The sequence below is a fragment of the Rhincodon typus genome, chromosome 33, assembly GCF_021869965.1.
Source record: "Rhincodon typus isolate 14 chromosome 33, sRhiTyp1.1, whole genome shotgun sequence".
Taxonomy (NCBI): domain Eukaryota; kingdom Metazoa; phylum Chordata; class Chondrichthyes; order Orectolobiformes; family Rhincodontidae; genus Rhincodon; species Rhincodon typus.
This window is the reverse complement of record NC_063364.1, coordinates 21,479,519-21,503,639: the sequence shown is the minus strand read 5'-3', so window position 1 is coordinate 21,503,639 and position 24,121 is coordinate 21,479,519. Positions and strand designations below refer to the sequence as shown.

Genomic DNA, 24,121 nt, shown 5'->3' with positions numbered 1-24,121 from the left:
AGCTCAAGCCAACCATAGACACATACGAGAATTCCTTGAGACCTCGTTCTCCACCCATAGTGCAATCGACAAACATGTGGAATTAGACCCCATATGCAAACCCTTGCAAAAAAGAACCAGGAATGACACACAACATCTCAACAGACCGGATCATGTAAATACCAAGCGGAATAGAATACATCGATGATGTTACCTAGCATGGTGACGAAATTTCTGAACTGCAACCAGCCAGCTTGGCGAGCAAGTCAACAACCTATGTTGAAGGTTCTATCAAAGTTGTTGTCAGTGTGCTGTTTTCCACAAGAGCTAAATCCCACTTTTTAAGCTCACTGCCACTGATTAATATTTTTAAAGCAAAATGGCCTTTTTTAAAGAATTTAAGAACTCACGTTTGTAGCAGACATTTCCACAATTTAAGCACTGTGCTGAGATATCGTGCTATTGAGTAAGACACTTGAAGTCAACTGCAGTGACTTGGCTGGATTACAAACTCTCAGCTGAAAAACAGCTTGGTTTACTATGCTGTAAGCATGGTAAAAATCTGTTACGTGATGTTTCTGCTGGGTACGTTTGATACCTAACAGATCTTTTGGTGTTGAGTATTTTATTCGTCATCTAATCGATTATTAAGGCTGTAATGCATCCTATGGTACAGTTTGTTGTGTTCTCTTGGTTGTTGGTTATACATCAGCTTCTAATGGCAGTTTCTGTTGCCATCTCATTCCCGTCAAATGTATTATATAATGCATGTTATCAGGTTTGCAACACAGTATTCGGAGAATTCTGTCAACCTATTTTAGCAAATACATTTGTGGTATTTATAAATGGACTATGTGCTGAAAATTACGGACAATAAAATTCCTGTTTATCATAGCACAACCTGAACGTATTATTTTGGGGCATATTTTTGGAGATTTAAGCAGTGAATGCTAAACTCCTGTAGTATTTGCTTTGAATAGTTGCCATAGTATTTGATCTTTAGAGATATTGAGTCTCTACAAAATTGTAATTGAAGGAAAATTGCTGCTTTTGTATTTTAAGACCCGACTGCCGTATCAGTGGAATGTCAATTGCTTAAAATTGTAAATTGTAAAATTCCTGCTTCCACCTGTAATGATTGTTGTAATAACTTGCCTATTAGCTAATGTCCTTTCGTGGAAAAAAAGCTGCTGTTCTTGCATGGTCTGACCTACATGTTACTCCAGCCCCACAGCAATGTTGTTGACTCTTAACTGCCTTCTGAAATGGCCCAAGCAAGCCACTCTGTTAAAGAGAATTCAGGGATTAGGAAAAAAATCTCGGTCCTGCCATGGACGTCCGTACCTCATGAAATCCAAAAGAGAAAAAGACTTAGTTTTACTCTCAGGTCAAGATATCTGCATGTATCGCTAGTAGTGAATGTTCTCCTATCTCTGAAATTATTGACTGTCATTTACCTGGTATTTTTCCCTTGAATGCAGAAGATTTAAATGTTGCAAACTATCCTTTACTGTATCGGAGTTCTTGGAATAGGCTTCCTGCTGAAGAATGTCCGTTGTTCCTCTATTTCAAATTTCCGTCTAGTTTGTGCTCCAAGCAACGACTTGTGCTGTTTATTTTGCGAAAAATAAGCTCAGAGCAGTTGCCCACACTGCAGTGTGTTATTCCAACTAATATGGTAAAAATTAACCATAAAGTATTAGATGTTGTTCGGGCATTGAAAGATATGAATATGTGTGGAGTAAGTGGAGGAGAAATCAAGAACAGCAATTTGACCCTTATGTGGGTTGAAAGGAGCAAAGCTCCCAATGATGGGAGGTTGCTTGCTGCTTTATGATTATATCCTTGCACCACCTGTGATGGCAACCACTCTTGAAAGGTTTGAGAGTCCAGGATATACAAGAGCCTTTTGCCTGTCTCAGGTCTGGATAAAAGACGCCACTTATTTATCTTTGCCTTCTAGGCACTGTTGCCCATTTTCTGCCTGTCATTTGGGTGTCTCCAGTGTCCACATTTTTTCTGAGCTTAGCTTTATGCTATCATTTCTGACTTGTAATCAAGTAAATTGTCAGCATAAGTCAGTGTTCCATTTGCTTTGTCTGTTGCTACATTGTGGTTTGGCTTGTTATGTGTCATGCATTGCTTGCTTGTAATGTCCATTTTCCTTTCCAGTATGTCCATATTGTATTTCATTGACTAAATTTGTCCAAGTGTGGAGTTGTAGGTCTATTCAACCATTTTAGTATTGTATGGAAATTTGTGATTGAGCATAGAAATAAAATGTACATTCTGCACTAAAATAACACCAATTTCCTTTTCATTTTTTGCACCAAAGAGACCTTAAATTCCAATTTTGTAGGAGCTATTTCAAGCGATTGAATTAGAAGCTACTGAACTTTCAATTGCATTTAGGACCTTTCTTCCCTTGAACTCGTTAAAACAGAATATAGCCTTTACAAACTATAAGCCACAAAATAAAGACAACAAAATATAAGCAATAATGGTATGGATAGTCACTGTTTGTTTGTACTCACCCAATCGGCAGTTTCCACTTGTCCTAACAATCTAAGCAGAGTCAGTGTAACTTCATGAAAAGGAAATCATGTCTGGCTAATTTATTAGAATTTTTCAAGGCTGCCTCAGTGGATAGAGGGGAACTAGTAAATGTGTCGTTTGAACTTCCTAAAGGCATTCAACAAGGTACCTCACAAAAGGTTAAGTCATAAGAGCCCATGGTATTTGAAGTTGTATATTGGCATGGATAAAGAATTGGCTTATGGACAGGAAACAGTGATTGTGGAATAAGTGAATAGGGTTATTGACCTGTGACCAGTGGGGTTCCATAGGGATCAGTGCAGGGATCACAACTTTTTACAATGTATATAATGACTTGGAGGACAGAAGAAAATGTACTATGGCCAGATTTGCAGATGACTCAAAAATAAGTGGAAAGGCAAGTGTGAGAGGAGTACAAACAGTTTAGAGAGATATTGATGTTATGGTTGAGGTTAAGTCATTGGACAAAATGTTGGCAAATGGTGTACATTATGGGAAAATGTGAAATTATTCATTTTGGAAGAGAACAAAAGAACAGAATATTAAGTGGAGAAAAGCTGCAGTAAGTTACAATGCAAGGGATTGGTGGTACTTGCGCACAAAACACAAAGCTTGCACACAGGTGCAGCAGGTAATCAGGAAAGCTAATGGAATATTGGCCCTTATTTCAAGGGAGGTGGAATATAAGAGCAGGGAATTTTACTGCCACTGTAGAAGATGCTGGTGAGACCACATCTGGAGTACTGAGTGATTTCAGTCCTTATCTAAGGAAAGATATTATTTCATTGGAGTCAGTTCATGAGGAAATCCCTGGTAAGGAGAGATCGTCTTACAAGGTAAGGCTAAACAATTTTGAAACTCTACTCATCAGAGTTCAGTAGAATGCGAGGTGATCTTAAAGCATGTAGAATCCTGAAGGGGCTTGAAAGAGTAAATGCTGAGAGGATGTTTCCCTCGAGAGAGTGTAGGGGCAGAGGGTATGGTCGCAGAATTAACGCAACGACAATTGAAGACTGAGATTGGGAGGAATTTCTCAAGGGTTTGGAGCTTCTTGCCAGAGAGAACTGTGCGGATAAAGTCCTTGTATATACCTAATGCTGAAAATTCCTGATCCATTTGGAAAGCAAAATTTATTGGAAAAAGGCACAAAGTGAACAGGAGGAATGTCTGATCAGCCGTGATCCTATTGAATGGCAAAGCAGGCTTGAGGGGCCAAACAGCTGCCTTCTGTTGTAATTTTTTATAGTGTAACCTTTAGCTTTAAACTAAAGAAAAATGAATTAAAATGAACCTCATGACACACACAACTAAAGTGAATATTTAAAATGTTTAACTTGTAAATAATTTGTTTGTACATAACTGCCTAAATAGTGACCTAATTTGTTGTAACTTTATAATGATGAAAGAAACACAGTTTGTTCAAGTCTCTTGAAGACTTTTTTTTGTGAAAGTATATGTATCTGAACTGTCTCTCCGAAAGTCAGAGATGTCCAAAATCCAGGAATTTATCTAAACTGCCAAGCTTGAACTTTCTCTTGAATAACTAAAATAACTTACCAGCTTATTCACCTAGGTGCTTACATTGATGCTATGCAATGTGTGGGCTAGTTATCAGTTTTACATGTTGGTCTTTTCTCTCTTCTCCTTGTGTTCCATGCAACCTTGACCTGAATCGAAAATTGGCATGATGCAAAATCCAGTCCCATTCACACTGAAGTTTCCAGTTTTGAGACGCTGCCTATAAGTAGCCTGCAATACGTAGAATATATATTTTAAATTTTCCATCCGTACTGTACTCCAATAGAAAGTGTTGTTAGATCTGTCCTACCTGTGCCTCCCTAAAAATCTCTACATTTTAACTAATGAGTTATTGTAACATCCTTTTGTAAGGTGGGGTGTGGCTAAGAAACTCACGTCACATAAGGGATCATTGTACAATTATGCTCCTCCAGTATGGATCTGTTCTGTGTTTTAAAAATTTATAGACCAGTGGGATCAAGTAAACACATATTCATGCATTAAATGTGCACATTGAAAGTTCATCTATGCCTGTTGCTGCTTTTAGTCAGTTTGTTCTTTAATATTTCTAACCTTTCTCTGTAGAGTTAGAAATCCGAAGACGAGAGGATGAGTACAGATTTACAAGTAAGTTGACTCAATCTTCTCGCCTGTGCCCTTTTTTTGGTTTTCTCTTTTTTTTGTTTGAAACTGAAAACAGTTCAGTTGTTACTGAATTCTGTATCCTACCACATGGATATCCTTGGTGGTCTAAAAATGGACACAGGTGATCATACAAATTTATAATTTGTTTCAAATTGATGTTTCTTCCGAAACCTTTTTGGAAGGACAATAAATATAATGTGCAACATTTGAGAAGATCTGTGTTCATTAAGTAAAAATTGTACAAAATACAGAACATAATTGATCAGCGCAGACTTTATTGAAAATACTTGATGAAATTCTTTCATTGATTTCCACACGTTTATAACTTGCTTCAAGTCTATAATGTGGTCTGATCTGTATTTTTACCATCCTCTACCTCCAAAAAAGTTTTAATTTGATTTATGACTTGTTTTTTTAAAAAAGCGACACTCATTGAAAGCTTGATTTGAGTAAAACTTGTCCTTGTTTGTTTCCCTGTATCTAAGGCATATTCGGAGCATTGGTAGCTGTCTCAAAGTTTGCTCCATGTGCTAAACTCCAAACATAATCTTTGTGTTAGCCAATAAAAGTTCATAATCCATTCACTGCATTAAGTTGAAGCAGTATATCTGTAGTTTACAATCTGAATACTAACCTTTACAGAACGCACTTTTTTTTTAAAAGATGGGAAAATGGCACATTTCTTCATCGTCTTCGATTTGCCTGTTTGAAGTAGTATTAGTATTTATTTTTTCATTTGTACGTTAAGCCATAGAGCCATAAGTGCAAGATTGAAAAATGTCTAACTCCACAGATCTGCACTCTAATCCTGCGTTTTGCCTGTATGTATATGTGTGTACCTGCATGATGCAAAAAGCTAATGTATTGTTATGTATATAATAATTTGACCCTTTTTAAAAACTTGACAGATATTAAGAATTTAAGGATGTTGAAATGAGAGAAGATTGTTCAGACATTCAATGTTATCCTTCAGGATCTGGCTGGATTCTCTCTCTCTCTCTTTCAGCCTTTGTCATTCTCTGCTTTGCTGACTCAAACTGATACAATTCCATTTTGAATTCTTCAGTCTACTGATAGCAGTTCCAGAAATGTCCATGGTGGCTGCATTGTAATCAGCAATCGTGCACCTTTTAAGCAGACTTACAGCCTTATCTAAAGGAGCTGGTAGAGCCTGACATATCGATGCTCTTGGCCTATATATAATATAGTTTCATTGGTCTCTGCAGCACTTGCTGCACCCCTGTTGCTGTTTGCATTAGAGACAATTGAAGATGACCCCTTAATGCTTTGAGCCAAACAGGAAGGGATCCTTGACACTCATTTATGCTGGTAGTAAGATTGAATATTTTATATAAAGTCAAAAGGTATTATGAACCGATGAAAGATTGGTGAACTTGTTGCAATACACGACGTGACTGTATTCCAGAGGAATATTCCTTAGACTTTAAATTCTCAGACAAATCATATTTTCTGAATCTACTAATGTTACTGAACATAGATACCTTTGTAAATGCCATCATCTTTCCCTGGCAGATTATTGTATCTAAGTTTTTTTTTTTTTTTTTTTAAGTGACTCAATTTCATTAATAATGAGCCCTTCTGTTCGCAATAATCTTTCTGCTTTTTGTACAGAATCTGTTGGCTGCCATTTCTATGTGGGTTGGTAAAACCCTCTATTTTTCCTTTTAACATTTCACATTCCTTCTGCACTTGACATTGATATTTCCTATAGAGGTACAGTTGCTTAGAGACAATTTTTACTTGGCTGTCTACTATGTTGTCAGAATTCAGTAATTTAAATTAAGGTGTGTCATTTTCCTAACGAGCAGCAAGGAACAAAGCACTTGATAACTCTTCTTCTTAGTAGTTAAGGCTGGTGGGAGGAAAAATTCTTTTTTTTAAATGATGTGCATTCTAAGGTAGATTTGGTATTGCACTGGATGTTAGACCATAAGATACAGGAACAGAATTAGGCTATTCGACTCCAGTTCTGTTGAAACTAGTCAATCATGGCTGACATGTTTCTCAACCCGTATTCCCGTCTTCTCCCTTTGATCCCCTTACTAATTAAGGAGGTATCTATTTAGCCTTAAATATACTCAATGACTTGGCCTCCAAAGCTCTGCAGCAATAGGTTCCACAGATTAACCACCCTCTGGCTGAAGAAATTCCCCTTCACCTCAGTTCTGAAGGCAATGTCTTCACTCTGAGGATGTGCCCTTTGGTCCTAGTCTTTCCTGCTAGTGGAAACATCATCTCCACATCCACTATATCTTACAAAGAACAAGCCAAAAAAAAAGCAAGCAAAAAGCACCTCTTACCCTCTGCACTGACTCCCAAAATTGCCTCCAAATTCCCGAAATTATATATTCACTCGGACTCTCTCTCCCTCTGGATGTGATCTCTCCTTCCTGACCACATGAAGCTTTCTGATCATGTGCTTTCACCAGGCCATTTCTTACCTTGAGCTGAGGTGAGCTGAAATGATTTGCATTAGTTTCAATAGTAATTAACACTTACTAAGGCTGTGTTCAAGCTTCAAGTCATTGATAACCATCGCTCAGACACTTGTAAGCTTTTCCCCAGACTACTGAATTTTAAACTTTTTAAGAAAGATTTGCCAGTTCTATTCCCACGGTGTCTCCCTATTCCCTGAACTATATTCTCACCTGGGCTGTGTCTCACTCTGGATGTGATCTCTCCTCCCTGACTGTGCAAAGTTCACTTTAGTAACAAAGTGAAGCACTGTGGGCTCCTGCTTTCAAAGAAATTAGAATCTGTCTCAGTTGAACCTGACTCCAGATTTACACCAGAGGTTTAGCTTTTTTAAAACTGAAATTGGTTCTGAAATCATTCAATTATCTGTGTAACCTTCAGCTAGTTCAGCTAGAAGCGATGCCTAATTTGATCTAGCATTGATCAAATTTATTCCATATCGAAGTGAAGTAGCAATTGCATTGTCCCTTAAAAAAACCATGATTTCACTGGCCATGGAGTAGCTAGTGCTTAAACCTAATCGCCAAGTTTTATGCTGCCAGCCCAATTTTCTCAAACTTTCTTCCAGCGGAATCATCACACTGTGCTCTGCCCTTTAGGCACAGAAGGCCAAGTTATGAAATTTGCTGAATCAGGAATCCTGCTTCATGCAGTCTCTGGGAAATCTGACCTGCCCTACACAACTTCTGCAAATTGTTCAGTAACGGCCAGGATCAAATTAGTCAGTAAAAGATACTAACCATCTATTTTGCTTTAAACAATGATTTTATCACTTCACACGTTAACTCATTCAAAATACTTTTTTCCCATTTCATCATTTACATATTTATTTAGTATTTTAATTCAAGCATATTGGCATAATCAAAAAATGTTTAGAACACTGGTATACATGTCGCATATATTTTAAAATGCGGTGACACCGCTGTTTGGGTTGTCTTATAACGACAAGTTGGAATCTGAGGCCATTCCTCAAATTGAATGTAATTTCAGCACACTGAAGCAGCTTTTATTTTTCTTGTACCAACCATCTCGCTCCATTTACTTTTTTTAGTGCTGTTAGTTTTTAACAGTCCAAGTTTAACAATCCAAGTTCAAATCTATGTTTGGTCTCTGTGGGTAATTTGAAATGTCTCTCTTTAAAGGTGTGCTGACTACACTTGCCTTTATTGGTCTGTGCACTGAGTATAAGAGTTGGGAGGTCATGTTGTAGCTGTACAGGACGTTGGTAAGGCCACTTTTGGAATACAGCATTCATTTCTGGCCTCCCTACTATAGGAAGGATGTTGTTAAACTTGAAAGGCTTTAGAAAAGATTTACAAAGATATTGCCAAGGTTGGAGAGTTTGAGCTATGGGGAAGGCTGAATGGGCTGAGGCTTTTTTCTCTGGAGCATTGGGGCCTGAAGGGTGTCCTTATAGAGGTTTATAAAATCACGAGGGGCATGGATAGGGTGAATATGCCTTGGAGGGCATAGGTTTAATGTGAGAGGGGAAAGTTTTTTAAAACGGACCTAAGGGGCAACATTTTCATGCAGAGGGTGGTGTGCGTATGGAATGAACTGCCAGGGTAAGTGGTGGAAGCTGGTACAATCGCAACATTTAAAAGGCATCTGGATGGGTATATGAATAGGAAGCATTTTGGATGAATGTGGGCCAAATGCTGGTAAAATGGGATTAGATTAATTTAGGATGTCTGGTTGGCATTGACGAGTTGGACCAAAGGTTCTGTTTCTGTGCTGTACATCTCTATGACACTTTGAGTCTAAATGGACGTATTACTTGGTTGATCAAGTTACTAATTCATTTGCTGCTGGGGGAAAAAAGAGTTGCCTCTCAGATACCCATTTATTCTTGAACAAAAACAGAAGTTGCTGGAAAAGTCCAGGTCTGGCAGCATCTGAGGGAAAAAAAAATTCGTTAAAGTTTCTGGTCTGGTGACCCTTCCTCAGAACTGATGGTAGCTGGGAAAACATTGGTTTATATGCAGAAAATAGGGAGGGGGATGGGGTAGGGAGTAAACGATAGGATAAAGCCCCAAGAGAGAAGAGCAGTTGGACAGTCAAAGAAGTGGATAACGATCTGGCTAGGAGGGTGAATAGCTGTTAATGGGGACTGTTAGTGACTAACAATAGTTAGTGTGTAATATGCAGGCTATGTGATAACAAGGCCGTTGTGTGGGATAGGGGGCTAGGACATGGGAGAGTTTAGGCCCTAAAATTATTGAACTCGATATGGAGTCCGGAAGGCTGCAGAGTCACCAAGCGGAAAATGAGGTGTTGTTCTTCCAGCTTGTGCTGAGCTTCGCTGGAGTACTGCAGCAAGCTAGAGACAGATGTTGCCCAGGGAACAGGATGGTGTGTTAAAGTGGCAGGCAACTGGAAGCTCGGTCTTTTTTGTGAGCACAACTTGGATGTTCTGTGAAGTGGTCACCCAGTCTACACTTTATTTCCTCAATGTAGAGGAGACCACATTGTGAGCAGCGAATGCAGTAGACTAGGTTCAGGGAAGTGCAGGTGAAGTGTTGCTTCACCTGGAAGGTATGTTTGAGCCAATGAATACTGGGGAGGGAGGAGTTAAATGGGGAGGTGTTGCACCTTTTGCCGTTTGCAGGGGAAGGTGTCATGCGGCTATGGGGGTTGTTGGGAGTGAAGGAAGAGTGGACCAGGAGGGAACAGTCCCTGCTGAAGGTGGGGTGGGGAGGGGAGGACAGGGGAATGTGTGTCTGGAGGTGGCAGAAATTGCATGTGATCTTCTGGATGTGGATGCTGGTGGGATGGTAGGTAAGGATAAGGGAAACCCTATCGCTGTTGCAGGAGGGAAGAGAGGGGATAAGGGCAGAAGTGCGGGAGATGGGTCGGACCCGATTGAGGGCCCTGTTGACAACAGTGCTGGGGAATCCTCAGTTGAGGAAGAAGATGGACATTTCAGAGGCTCCCTTATTGAAGTTGGCAGCATCCGAACATATGCGACGGAGACGAAGGAACTGAGAGAATGGGATGGAGTCTTTGCAGGAAGCAGGGTGTGAGGATTTATAGTCCAGGTCGCTGTGGGAGTCAGTGGGTTTATAGTGGATGCCCACCGAAATGTCCACCTTCTTCCTAAACTGAGGATTCCCTGGCACCGGTGTCGACTGCCACCCTGCCCTCGTCAACCCTCCTGGTCACTTCATAAGAAGTCTAACAGATTTGTAGTGTGCACAGTTAAAAATGAAACATTACATTTAGTAACATAAATACCTGGTATGTGGAAATTACTGGATAGTTGTATGAAATTTAGTCATTCAAAGTTGGAAATGAATGTAACCATAGAAAATACTTAAATGAGTAAGCCATTCAGCCCTTTAAGCCTGCTGCAGTCATCAATATGATCATGGCTGATCATCCAACTTAGTACCCTGTTCCTGCTTTTGATCCATACCCTTTCATCCTTTTAGACCCAGGAGCTACATCTGTCTCCTTGAAATATTCACATTTTGGCCTCAACCACTACCTGTGGCTGAAAATTAGAAGACTAGTTAGAATTTCAAAGGCCTTCGGGCTCAAGTTTTTTGTTTCTGGAAATTTTGCTGGGGCCTTTGTAGTTGTGAATTACCAGCTTGTGTTGATATTCTATGCATGAGGTAAATTGTGAAAATTGTTCCGTTTGCTCTATTGTGGACGAACAGTACCTGGAGCGCATCATGATAGCTCACACGGCAGCTAGATGGCAGAGGATCCTAACCTGGGGAGTTTCACATCTCATGCACAAATTTTGTGTGTGACATAGCTGGGATGTGGAGCTTATTCCTTGTATATCTGGATTTTAGATAAATGCAGTATATCCTACAAATATATTGTGATGGCAATCATAGAGAGAAATAACGCCACTGCCATATTTTTGAATTGTAATATCTACTTAGTGTTTCATGTGGTTTTAAACCATTAATTAAGCCATCTGAGACAAGTGTGGTTTGAATGTAGTTTTATTATGTCGCTAGGTGTTGCACACCCTGCTTCCTGCAAAGACTCCATCCCATTCTCTCAGTTCCTTCGCATATGTTCGGATGCTGCCAACTTCAATAAGGGAGCCTCTGAAATGTCCATCTTCTTCAACTGAGGATTCCCCAGCACTGTTGTCAACAGGGCCCTCAATCGGGTCCGACAAGTGTGCAACACCTAGCGACATAATGGGTTGAGTTCAAATGCTGTGGCCTCAATTGGTTAATCAAACAATTCATTTGAGAATGACAAGTGACCACTTGCTAAAGGTGCTTATTATGTAGGGACTTGGTAGGGCAATTGTACAACAGCAAAAGAATAAGGGGTTTTGTGGTACAGTGGTATTGTCCCTATTTCTGGGCTCAAAGGCCCAGGTTTAAGTCCTCCCCTCTCCATGGAGAGGGGTCATTAACGTGTCTGAATTGTTTTTTTTCAGAAGTACAAATATGCAACAGCATGAGTTTCAACCTGAGCTTCAACCATGGGACACAAGGGAGGGGAAAAATATCTAATTGGGAAATAACCGAGAAGATAGAAGATTTATGTGGGTGAAAGGAATGTATAATGAGAATAGAGTGTTTACTTCTGAGCCAACTACTTAATTGGTAGTTGAAACAAAAGTCAAAATCAAATTCTAATGTAATGGAAGAGGAGACTTCTTGGAAGAAAAAACATTTTTAGCTTCAAAAACTATTTTATGGAGATCTTGGTATTAATATTGCAAATTTATTTTGGATTCTCAGTATCTACAGTTATATCTATCTTTACCCGAACAGCATTCATGTAAATGAAACCTGACTAACTTTTATAACTTGGAGCTACTGAGGCTAGTTGCGTCCCTGATAATTGCATCTGGTATTAGTGAACTTCATACACAAAGTGAAGAAACCCTCCTGGTCTGTATGGTTCAGCTGCAATACTGGTGTATTAAGTTCATCAACATCAGAAACCTTGGAGCTGTCCCTAAATAGTTGTGGGTCACAAGCCCCTAGAATTAGGAAAGAATATTCAAATTTGAAAAAGAGAGAATCCTAAGTTTGTGGGGAGAAGAAAAGAACTTTCTTCAATGTCCACCTAGAAAGGTTGACAGTGCAGTGCACCCTCAGTACTACACCTGAGAACATCAACCTGCTCAACAGTGGGATTTGAACCCACAACCTTGTGACTCAGACCTGAGCAGTATCCACTGAGCCACAACTGACTGGCAGTAGTGAGGATTCACATCGTTTGCCAATCTTTTAAACTGTAGTTGCAGCAATCTCTTGTTTTTATTTCAGAGTTGCAGCATTTTTATATTTTCCCAGTCTCATGAGATGGAAGAATGCTTACTGTAAGTGGAATAAAGTTCACAACAATGGACCTAGCATTTAATTTTCTTAAGTGAGTGTATTTTATTCAGACTAGACTTCACTGTGCCTGTGTTGTTCCTGAACTTGGTGCACCTGATACCAAAACGGGGTGTATAATTGGAAAACCTTTTGTTCTCCAACACTGGCTTTTTGTGCTGATCGCCACACACCCTATCCCAATTAAATATGGAAGCTTTTTCTGACTTAATTCTGCTTTAGGACCAAATCATTAGAAAAGTGTTTTTGTTTACATACTTGATTCAAGTACAAAAGTTTGGATAAAAAAAAGAGATTCAGGTTTGTAAATCCTTTTGAGTGATAATTTTAAAATATTGTATAGGAATCACTGGTGTATTTTTTTAATGTGTCCTATTTCATTAGACATATGCTGACACAAATATTTAAGGTTTAATTAACACATTGATTAAATCACTTAATGTGATTCTACAAACATTAGAAAAACCAGCATAGTTATTACTGCAGTGCATATTTTACAATTGCATTACCACAATTCTAATTTCTACAGGATTTTGGAAGTAGGTGTAAAATATTGAGATTCTCTTGTTCGTTCTTTACCTTTTGCTCTCTGTAGAGTTGCTGCAGATTGCAGGCATCAGTCCACACAGTAATGCACTTGGAGCCTCCATGCAACAGCAAGCAAGTCAGTCGATTCCCCAAGAGAAGCGAGGAGGAGAGGTGCTTGACTCGACTCATGATGACATTAAGTTGGAGAAAAGCAACATTCTGCTACTTGGTCCCACAGGATCAGGTCAGCTTAAAATGGGAAACAAGTATTTGTAGTGCTGCAGCAAGCTTTAGTGATCACACAGTGGAATGCTGTTATTTGAGCTTAGCAAGTGTTATCAAAATTGTACAATGTTTGAGTCAAAGCAAGTATCAAAATAAGAGAATTTGTTCTGTGTAAAACCAGTTCGGTATTAATAGTCATTCTTGCAGATGGATGGTGGCAGGTTTTAGACTATTTTGGTATGTTTCCTTTTAAATGCCAAGTATTGTATTTGCATCCCATGATGAGTCAAACTACTGTTGTGAAAATAATTAATGTTCTTTATCAATCAGTAATTTTAATGTTCTTAGACTTTTTTAATAGTGTTTTCCTCTGTATGTGCACACTACTATTTTCTGATGCAGCACACACATTAGAGCTGTGGATGTCACTGAATTACCACATATACTGTCCTTTGGATGGAAGTGCTTAGCTATAAAGATGGTAAACATGTAAGATAAAAGATTTTCTTTCTATTAGGTAAGACCTTACTAGCGCAGACCCTTGCCCGATGCCTAGAGGTTCCCTTTGCCATTTGTGACTGTACTACCCTGACCCAAGCTGGATATGTAGGTGAAGATATTGAATCAGTTGTGGCTAAGCTCTTACAGGATGCCAATTATAACGTGGATAAAGCTCAGCAAGGTAAGATTTGAAGAAATTAATTTTATCCATCATAAGCTTTGAACAGCCTAAATTTAAGTATGCACTCAAAGTTTAATTTTATATTCAAATCTTTGTTGCCCAGTCAAAATAAATAAAAGTAATAGCCTCACAGCATATCACTGAATATACTGCTATTTTTTCAGATGTCTTATTAATTAAATTATTAACAGTTAAAATTCAGTATTCTCAGTTCAGTACTCTCAAATGATCTTCCAGAGATGATGGAAGGGTATTGATTATCTCATCATTTCATACACCTGGTAAAATTGAAGTATTTGCTGGTATACTGTGGATGAAGCTTTTACCTTTTTATGTTCATAACTTTTCAATGAAGAATGTGTTGATGTTTCAAGCTTATTCATGAACTGCAATTCAAAAAAATGAAATAAAGCGCATATTTATGGGAGATTGAAAGAATTATAAAGAACACCGGCAACTGTCTATCATGTTTTCCTTTGGTTGCTTTATCTGATCAAAAAATGTCAGCTTTTATTCACCCTTGGGATGTGGATTTCACTTACTGGGCCAGCATTTATTGTTTAGGCTTAGTTGCACTTGAGATTGTGGTGATCAGCTGCCATCTTGAAATGCTGCAGTTGATTTCCAGGGTTTTAATTCAGTGACGTGAAAGGAACTTCTAAGTACTTTCATGTACTTCCAAATCCGAGTGCAGAGTGGATTGGAGGAGAACTTGCAGCTGATGTTGTTTCCATGCATCTGATGCCCTTGTTCTTCTAGATTATGGCAGTGGTGGGTTTGAAAGGTACTGCCTAAGGACCTCCGTTATGGTGAGGTTTGAATTAATGTCTTCAGATCAGTAGGTCAGAACTCTGAATTACTAGTTCAATAATTTAATCTGTATGCTTTGGTACAGCTCCCTTAATAATGTGTCATATTTAATAAAATGAATCTGCATTTACATGCTATTGTTAATTCCTACTAAGAGTATTGCTCTTGGTATAGTCAGGCTTCAGAATAGAAAACAAAGTTACTACATTGCAAGCAGCAGAACTAGGAAACCTTTGTCATCACTCTGTCACTGCAAAACTCTCAAAAGTTTTGATAGTAGCACCACTAATGACCAGAACTCCTCCTGTAGTGTAGCTGTAATCAACCTGTTATTACACAGGTGTAGCTTGAACCCAGGCTTCCTGGCTCAAAGGTAAGGATACTACCACTGAACAAAATCATGACTTGCAGTTTCTGGGTCCTGTTGAATAATTCAAAGGTTTGCATATCTATCTTTTGCTAGCATTTTCTCCATCAGTGGTTCCACTATCCTCTGTCAGGCATTTCTTCACCCTCAATCATTGACTCCCGCATTTCCTATATTATAATAATAACTAAAATTCAAAAGTGTTTAATTTTATGTATCTTGAGGGAGTTGGAGATAAATTATGCAAAATTCTTTTCTTCAGAATTAAACTTGAAATCATATGTTTATGGACTTTTTTCTCTCTGTCCGCCCCACTGTCTCAAACCCCACTGCAACCTTAAGCAAATGACCTTGACACTTCCTGATAGCAATACTGAGTAGTCTTGTTTTTTTTTGGAATGAGACATAAAGCAGCAGCATCTTCTGTCATATGGAAAAAAAAAACACAATCTGTGGCAATTTTCTCAATTCTCCTGGTGTAATGACTGCTGTGCTATAAATATCAATCAGCAGATAGATACACTGGTCATTTAGCTAATTGCTATTTGTGGGATTTTGTATGCATTTTGCTATTGTTTTATTGTTTTCCAGGAATAGTCTTCTTGGATGAAGTAGACAAGATTGGCAGCGTGCCAGGGATTCATCAACTACGTGATGTGGGTGGTGAAGGTGTTCAGCAGGTAAGCGACAAGGAATTTCAATCAAACAAATGAGTTAATGGGAAAATATTTTTAGATAATCATTTTTCAACATGCTTATGACAAAATAATTGACTATGATTATATATGGTCTTTTGGCTTTTCATTTATGGTTTTGGGGACCAATGAAGTAGGCTAGACATTGATATTAGAATTGGCTGGTGATATTATAACCTAGGCAGAGTCTCAGGACTAAAGATTCTGGGTCATAAGAAATTGAGAAGTTAAACATGGCTGTTAAATGCAACCAGTTCAACATCATTTATTAGGAAGAATTTGGAAACCTTGATCCAGAAAAAAAATTATCATCCACTTGTATATCAACCAGGGAGGCAATGGAATAATTGTATTATCGTATTATCATGGACTATTAATCCAGAGACACTGGGAACCTGGGTTCAGATTTCACTGAGGCTGGTGGTGGAATTAAAATTCAAAAAGAAATCTGGAATTAAAAGCCTAACGGTGACCATAAAACCATTGTCGATTATCCTAAAAACTCATCTCATCCATTAATGTCCTTTAAAGAAGGAAATCTGTCGTCGTCGTCTGGTCTGGCATATATTTCACTCCAGACCTACAGCAATGTGTTTGATATTTAACAGGCCTCTGAAATGGCCTAGCAGATCTTTGTTGTTTCAAACCACTAAAACACCTCAAAAGAATGAAACCGGATGGAAACTCTGGCATCAACCTAGGCACCAGAAACAACAATGGCATCTCAGCCCTGTTGACCCAGCAAAGTCTATACAACATCTAGCAGCTAATGCAAAATTTAGGATAACTGTCTCTCAGACTGATCAGACAACTGTATGACACGGTCATCAGGAAATTATACCTTGCAGACAATGCCAATGCCATCACCATCCCCCGGTATGTCATATCTCACCAGCAGGACAGATGAGCAGAGACTGCAGCTCAGTGTTGTGAAATTGAGAGAGTTCCCCTGCGAGTCCTCAAAGTTGACTCCAGATTCATGAAATGTCATGGTATCTTGCCACACATGGGCAAGGAAGCTATCTGCTGATTATAATAAGCTGCCCAGCTAATAAGTCAGCATTCCTCCATGTTGAATGTCATTTGGAGGAAACAGTGAGGGAACCAAGGGCACAAAATATACGGGGTGGGATCTTCAACAACCATCACCGAGTGTGATTCGGTAGTACCACTACTCACCAAGCTGTTCACCTGAAGAACATGTCTATTAGACTGTGATACGTGGTGAACAAATCAACAAGAAGGAAAAACATTTAATCTCATCCTCGGCAATCCCCACTGCAAATGAATCTACCCATGACAGTATCAGTAGGAATGACCACCTCATAGCAGAGCTCTTGAAGACAAAATCCTGCCTTCACGTTGAGGAAGGCCTCCATTGTGTTGTGGTAATTGAGATGGATTTCTAATAATCTGTAGCCTCGTGACATGGCCTATCCCCTACTCTGCCATTACCGTCCCCTGGTTGGGATGTACAAAGGAAGATGGCTGTGGCTGTTGGAGGTCAGTCCTCACAGCAAGAGAACACCATGCACAGGTTCTTCAGGCTGGTGTCATAGGCCCAACATAGCTACTTCGTCAATCTCCTTTTACCATAACGTCAGAAGTGGGGATGCGTGCAAATGATTGTGAAATGTTCAGCAGCAATTATGTTCAAATGCAGCAAGACTTGGACAGTATACAAGCATGAGCAAATAAGCAGCAATAATTTTCTCATTACACAAGGGTCAAGGAGTATATCCAATAAGAGAATCCAACCACTGCCTCTTGATGTTCAGTGGTAGTGTTGTAAAATCTCCCAGTATCAACTGTTCGAGCTTACTACTGATCAGAAACAACAGGACTCGCCACACAAATTCGGAGCCTGCAGTGAGTAATACGCCGCCTAAGTCCTCAAAGCCTGCCCTCCATCTGCAAAGCAAGAGTTAGGAGTGTGTTGGGATAGTCCCCATACACGTAGACGATGCAGCTCCAAAAGCACTCGAAGCTTGCTGCCATGTAGGAAAAGCAGCCTGCTTGATTGTCACCACATACATAAACATGCATTCTCTCCACCTCCAGTTTCAGTAGCAGCAGTGTGTACCATTGACAAGATGCATTGCACAAATTCATCAAAGCTCCGTCGACAGCACTTTCCAAATCCGTGACCATGATCATTGAAAAGGACAAGGAAACAGATACATGGGAGCCCTACCACCTTCAAGTTCGTCTACAAGCCACTCATTATTCTGACTTGGGAATATTGGAAGCTGTTTCCTTGCTAAAAGTCCTGGAACGCCACTACTGTATTTGTCATGCAATAACTCAATGAACACATTTGAACTCTGACTACAAAATTGTACAACTGAAATAAAGGTTGGAAGACGAGTAAACCCTGAGAAAGATAGTACATGGAGTTTTATATCTGCCCTTTTAAAGCTTTTCTGCTTTAAATTTGTTTTTATTTCCCCATTCTCATTTGAAGTGACATTCTTGGTCTTCAACATCCCTTATTTCGTGGTTACGCATCGGGTCATTACATCTCTTGCATCATCACGAGAACCCTTTATTGGGCTGTTGGAGTTTGTGGTTATGTCTGCGCACTGTAGTCAAAAATCATTTTGTAAATAGTTCTTATCACAGTTTCTGCAGTAAACTTTGTTTTAAATGTTTATTTCTTATTTCTGTGTTTGTACCTGTAGTTGAGGAACTTGTGCTGTAAATTTCTTCAAATGATCTATGCAAGAAAGAAGCCTACGTTCCTCACTGAAACTTTCCTTTTGGTTTGCAAATTATTTCAGCTAGGAATGCACAGTGCTGCACACTTTTATATTACAGTATTTCAAATGTTGCAAAGACAGAAGTTCCTCAAACCTAATTCTGGCTTTAACATTGATTCCCATAGGAATCAATACTTCACTTAAAGTTGTAATTTTCAATAATGTAACCACTATTTTAATTTAGGATTATTATTCATTAGATTTCAGCAGCATTTGGACTAGTGGAACAGGCAAAACAATATGGCAAAGGAAACTCGGCACAAATGTTTGGTGATACTTTAGTGGGATTAATGAGGAGAGGAGAAGTAATAAATGCTGAACCATAGTTTTAAAGGGGACGTAAGAAAAGGCTTTTGTGCACAAATCTTTGAACACCAAGACTCGTTAACAAAGCAGGTAATAAAAATATGGAGTTCTGGATTTTATATATAGAGCCGTAGAGTGCAAAGAACAGGACAATATTCTAAGCATATTTAAAACACTGGTTCAGTTCCAGCTGGAATATTATCTACCTCCAGCTACCACACTTGGGAACGGTATAAAAACTTTCAAGATGCTGCCGTAGAGTTTACTGGAATGATTCCAGAATTGAGAATAGACTGAAGAATTTTTTTTTTCTTTCTCCTGAGTGTGGAGAAGGCTAAGATAAGATATGACAAAGAATAGAGGAGAGTCTTCTAAAAGTTTAAATAATTTTCTTTGTTTTCTCTATTTCCAGTGGCTTAACCAGAACCACAAGTTTAAGATGATTTTGCTGGAGAACCACCAGCAGCATGAGAAAGCATTTAAGCGGTTAGGATTTAGATTGTATTATCTGAAATGGTGGTAGATAGAGATTCAGTAGACTTCAAAGGGAATTTGACAGTTTTTTTTTGAGGAGGAGGAAAATGCACAGATGTGAGACAGGAATGGGACTGTCTGGATTCCTCTTCACAGCTATTGGAGATTCACTGTGCCAAATAGCCTCCTGTGCATGCTGTTTTATGACTGCTAGCTGTTAGTAGACTACTTTTTATTTAAGGTGCTGTAGGAAGGTGACAATAGTGCAACAACTGAAGTATGAATAATTCTGGTTCAATTAGTCAATATGATATGTACATGTTTGTAAAGAATTTAATTTTCTTTTACGCAGGGGCTGTTGAAGCTGCTTGAGGGGACAATTGTAAATGTTCCAGAAAAAAATTCAAGGAAATTACGAGGAGAGACTGTTCAGGTGGATACAACTAATATTTTATTTGTGGCATCTGGTGCTTTCAATGGTCTGGATAGGATTATCAGCAGGAGAAAGAATGAAAAGGTAAGCCTTCTCTGACTAATTAGCTAGGAGAAATCAGCCATATATGTTTGTAATCGGTACTGTGTTCCCCTCTGCAACCTTATTCAAATGGTCATCTTTCAGATAGTTAAAGCCTGCAGATTATTGGTCATGACTTCTTTGCAGCGAAACTTGGTAATTGTCCTTGAATAATTTCTGTACCAAGTGTACATATTAAATACTGATTTTTATTTGGTAAAACGGAGGATGATGGTGATGCATTGGAAACTGTTAAACATGTTGAAGCACACAGCCCCTTATAGGGGGTGAAAATACATTGGCAAAAGGAAATTAAATAATTTACATGTTGCTTTTCTGAGGACATCCATAGAATTATCAACTCTATCATAAATGAAATTTGACTATTCTGAACACAATTCTTGATTATAGGTTATTGTTTTTGACAATGTAAATAATTTGCATACATTAGCATTTTAGTTACAGTTTCTGTCTCTATCTCTACAGTATCTTGGATTTGGCACCCCGTCTAATCTTGGCAAGGGGAGAAGGGCAGCAGCTGCTGCTGATTTAGCAAATACAAGCGGTGACAATAATACTGTCCAGGAATTAGAAGAAAAAGACAGGTTACTTCGCCACGTTGAGGCCCGGGACCTGATAGAATTTGGAATGATTCCAGAATTTGTAGGACGTCTGCCTGTGATAGTTCCACTACATAGTTTAAATGAGGACACATTGGTGCGAATTCTAACAGAACCTCGAAATGCTGTAGTCCCACAGTATCAGGCTTTGTTTAGTATGGATAAGGTGAGAGTCACCACTCTTCTCATTCTCTTTCGCTTTTATTAGTCACCAAAGAGGGAATTTATTTTCCCTTTTTTCTTCTGCAAAATAAATATCATGGCTTACTTTTTATTTGGATCTTTTGTTTTGATGTGGAAAACAGGAGGGAACAAATGAAAAAAGCCCTCAGCCCATCTGTTTACTTGCTTAGGTCCATTTATATAACCTCTTGTGGATCAGTTTTGCAAGCCTCATTAGATTGTAGATTTTTATTGCTTTCTTTGCTCTTTACATTGCTCATGATGTGTTTAAACCAACTGAGAATCTCTTCAGTTGATGATTAGAGTGCAGATGATTAAAGGATTTTGTGTTTAATTTCCATGCTAACCCTTAATTATGCTTGTTTTTTTAATGTGAAATACCCCCTTGAAACTTTCTTTAGGGAATAGATCACTCCTCTGCTGGGGCCCAACTATGTACCTTCTCAAACCAGTTGCACAAAAATGGTATTTGGATTTTAGCTCCTGGTTGTCTTTTGTTTTGGCATTGCAGCCTTCTGAGACAGTTTTGGCTGAGAATGGCAACTGCTGATTCCAAATGCATTTATATTACCAGTAAATACAACAGGCGTTTCACAAGCGCCTCTCTGTCATGTTTTTAAATAGAAAAATATAATAACTGAATCGGTAGAACAGTAGTTTAAAACCTGCACTGCAAATACACTTTTTGATCTGCAGTAGATGATATATAAAAATTGAAAAGCTTACGCAAAATATGAACTCAAAATTATTTCCACTGCATTTTTCATTTATAGAATAATTTAGATTTCATGTTTTTACTCAAGAATTGTCTGGAGGCAATAATTCGTAATGCTTCTATTTAATGAATGTGTTGCTGACTTTAATTTTTAATATTTTGTTTAGTGTGATCTTAATGTATCTGAGGATGCCTTGAGAGCCATAGCTCGACTTGCTCTGGAAAGGAAGACTGGTGCCCGGGGCCTTAGATCGATCATGGTAAGTTGCTAAAAAGATTTTTAAAAGTCCAGTTAACACTGTTACTATTGTTTTTGGACAAGTTCATGAAGAGTGAGAGATTTGGTGACTATGTCAAAAATGCAGTTTTCCGACAGTGTAGGCTGGGTCAAAATGAAAAGAGTCTGTCAACGAGTAACATATATTTTAAATCTAAACTTGAATTTTAGAATTAGCTAGTTGTTGTAGTGTGATGTACAGTAAGTTTTTGAGACAGGTTTGCTTTCTCTAATATTCATGCAGTTTTGTGAAATCTTAAGATATATTTTCTATAGTCTTCTATTTGAAGCTAAGGATTACAAAGCAGCAATTGCATTTATTTCACCCCTTTTAAAGTAATGATCCAAGATGCTTCACAATAGTGATCAAATATACACAGAGCCACTCATGGGGTTACTGGGACCACTAGATGCTTGGCATCAAAGAAGCACCCTCAAACTGATGCAGCCATTCAACTTAGAATTAAGTGAAATGCCCAAAAATGTTAAAGAGAACAAAGTCTAATTTGAGAGTTACTATGGTTAGTGGGTTTGGGGGTGAAGAGTGTGATGAAGTGGAACGATAACTTCTGAAACCAAAATGTACTTTCAGGAAAAGTTGCTATTGGAGCCTATGTTTGAAGTGCCAAATTCAGACATTGTAGCCGTAGAAGTGGACAAAGACATTGTGGATGGAAAGAAACCACCCGCATATATACGGTAATCTTCCAATGGTTATGTAGTTCTGGATAATGTGAAGATTTTACTGAATCTGCCTCATGCACAACATTTGTGTATGAATCAGATCTGTTTTGCGTATTTGTGCAATTGAATCTGGACAACACCACTTAGCAGATGGATAAAAGCTCCTGTTTAACACTGTTAGCCAATTTTAGTTATCCACGTAAACAGACTGTTAGTGACAGCATCACATTTAAAATTCCAGAAATGCAGATTTTCCCAATGAACTCCCTGAAATCTATTGGTATTACAGTATCTTGGACTGTGAAGTTCTTTGCACACTTGCCTGTCTGTCCTGACTAACTGGAATAAGCTTTTTGTAACCCTTGCACAGTCTGGAAACAAGTCAAATCCATTTGAGATTCTTGAAACAATGGAACAGCCATCTTAAACTCGGGCATCAGAAATGTCTTGGTCTATCAGCAAGTGCAGTGATATCACCGGAAACATTTAAGTGGCATCTCCCTTTGTTTTAAATAATTCTTTCAATGAACTCAAATCTGACCCAAGATGCATGATTTAGCTTTGTCTTCTTACCTCCTCCTTCCTGAAGCACACAGAGTAGACTGTTGGTCCCTCCTGGCAGTAGTAGTTCTGCCATGATGCAATTTTTACCTTATTGATTGAGTCGATGGAGTACAGTTCCTGAGGAAATGTAGCACTATATTTTCTCTCAAACTTAAATCAAATTCCTGTTTGGAAAATATAATAATTCCGAACTGACAGGCAGTAATTAGAGCAGAGGTTTGGATAAATTCTTCTGCAGGACTGGGGACCAAAACCTTTTGTAGGAGTTATGCAATGGAACGTTGTGTAATTTGCAGAAGAACCATGCTGAAAGATCATTAATTCTGGTAATGACAGAATAGCCAAGGGGAAACTTGGTTCCTAAACCTGGCTGAGTTCATTTGTAATCATACCAATTCTTTCAGAAATCATTTGTTACCTTGGGTAGGTTGTCACATCAACAAAATTCCATCTGCAGTACAGTAAAGCTCTTTATAGAAATTGGTTGCTATGAGACTTTGTGTCATTTTTCATGTGCTTTTGCAGTTTGTGAAATACTTTGTAACCTGAAAGAATTCATCAACAGTTGTTGTCTTGTCCCCATTTTCCCCCACTGAGCCACGTGCCTTACATACGTTGCAATGTTCATAAACTTTTGGGGTATGAAAGCACATCAAACGTTGCTGATACTTGCACTAGATTGTTAGCTTTTACTCAATTTAGTCTGCTTGCCCAAAGGACAACTGTAATGCATCATGATAGTGTAATCAGCACAACTTTTTAATCAAGTGTTACCTGAATCTAACCATAACCAGTACCAGCTTAGAAGCACTACAGTGGACTTGAGAAATCAATTTTGTTACAACCCCTCACCTCAAATTTCATTTTAGAAAAGTGACTACTTTTTTAAAAAATCAATTTTGCTGGCAGTTTTGCTATTGGAACAAATAGTTTGAATTTTTTAAAAATATGTACATTCCTCCAGTAATTCGTTTTCAACTGAACAAATGCTTTCTTGTGTCTAGAGCCCCGTCTAAGGAACCTGTTGAAGAAGAATACGATTCCGGTGTGGAAGATGATCGGTGGCATCGCCAAGCAGATGCAGCTAATAATTAAACAGCTATAATTTGGAGCAATTTGTGCAAAAGAAATGACCCTCATACAATACTGAAAGTATTTTATTTTATTTAATTTTAAATGTGTTATTAACCCATTACTCTCACC

At 38.5% G+C, this 24,121-nt stretch overlaps 1 protein-coding gene across 1 annotated transcript; it reads left to right on the top strand.

Moving 5' to 3' along the window:
* Nucleotides 1–4,635: 4,635 nt before the first annotated feature.
* On the top strand, nucleotides 4,636–24,121 carry clpxa (caseinolytic mitochondrial matrix peptidase chaperone subunit Xa). Its single transcript, XM_020522394.2, has 9 exons — nucleotides 4,636–4,680; nucleotides 13,111–13,287; nucleotides 13,786–13,950; nucleotides 15,719–15,807; nucleotides 19,714–19,878; nucleotides 20,362–20,661; nucleotides 21,561–21,653; nucleotides 22,263–22,369; nucleotides 23,923–24,121. Exons 2-9 carry the CDS (start codon nucleotides 13,164–13,166, stop codon nucleotides 24,011–24,013), a joined length of 1,134 nt encoding a protein of 377 aa, XP_020377983.2. The 5' UTR covers nucleotides 4,636–4,680; nucleotides 13,111–13,163; the 3' UTR covers nucleotides 24,014–24,121.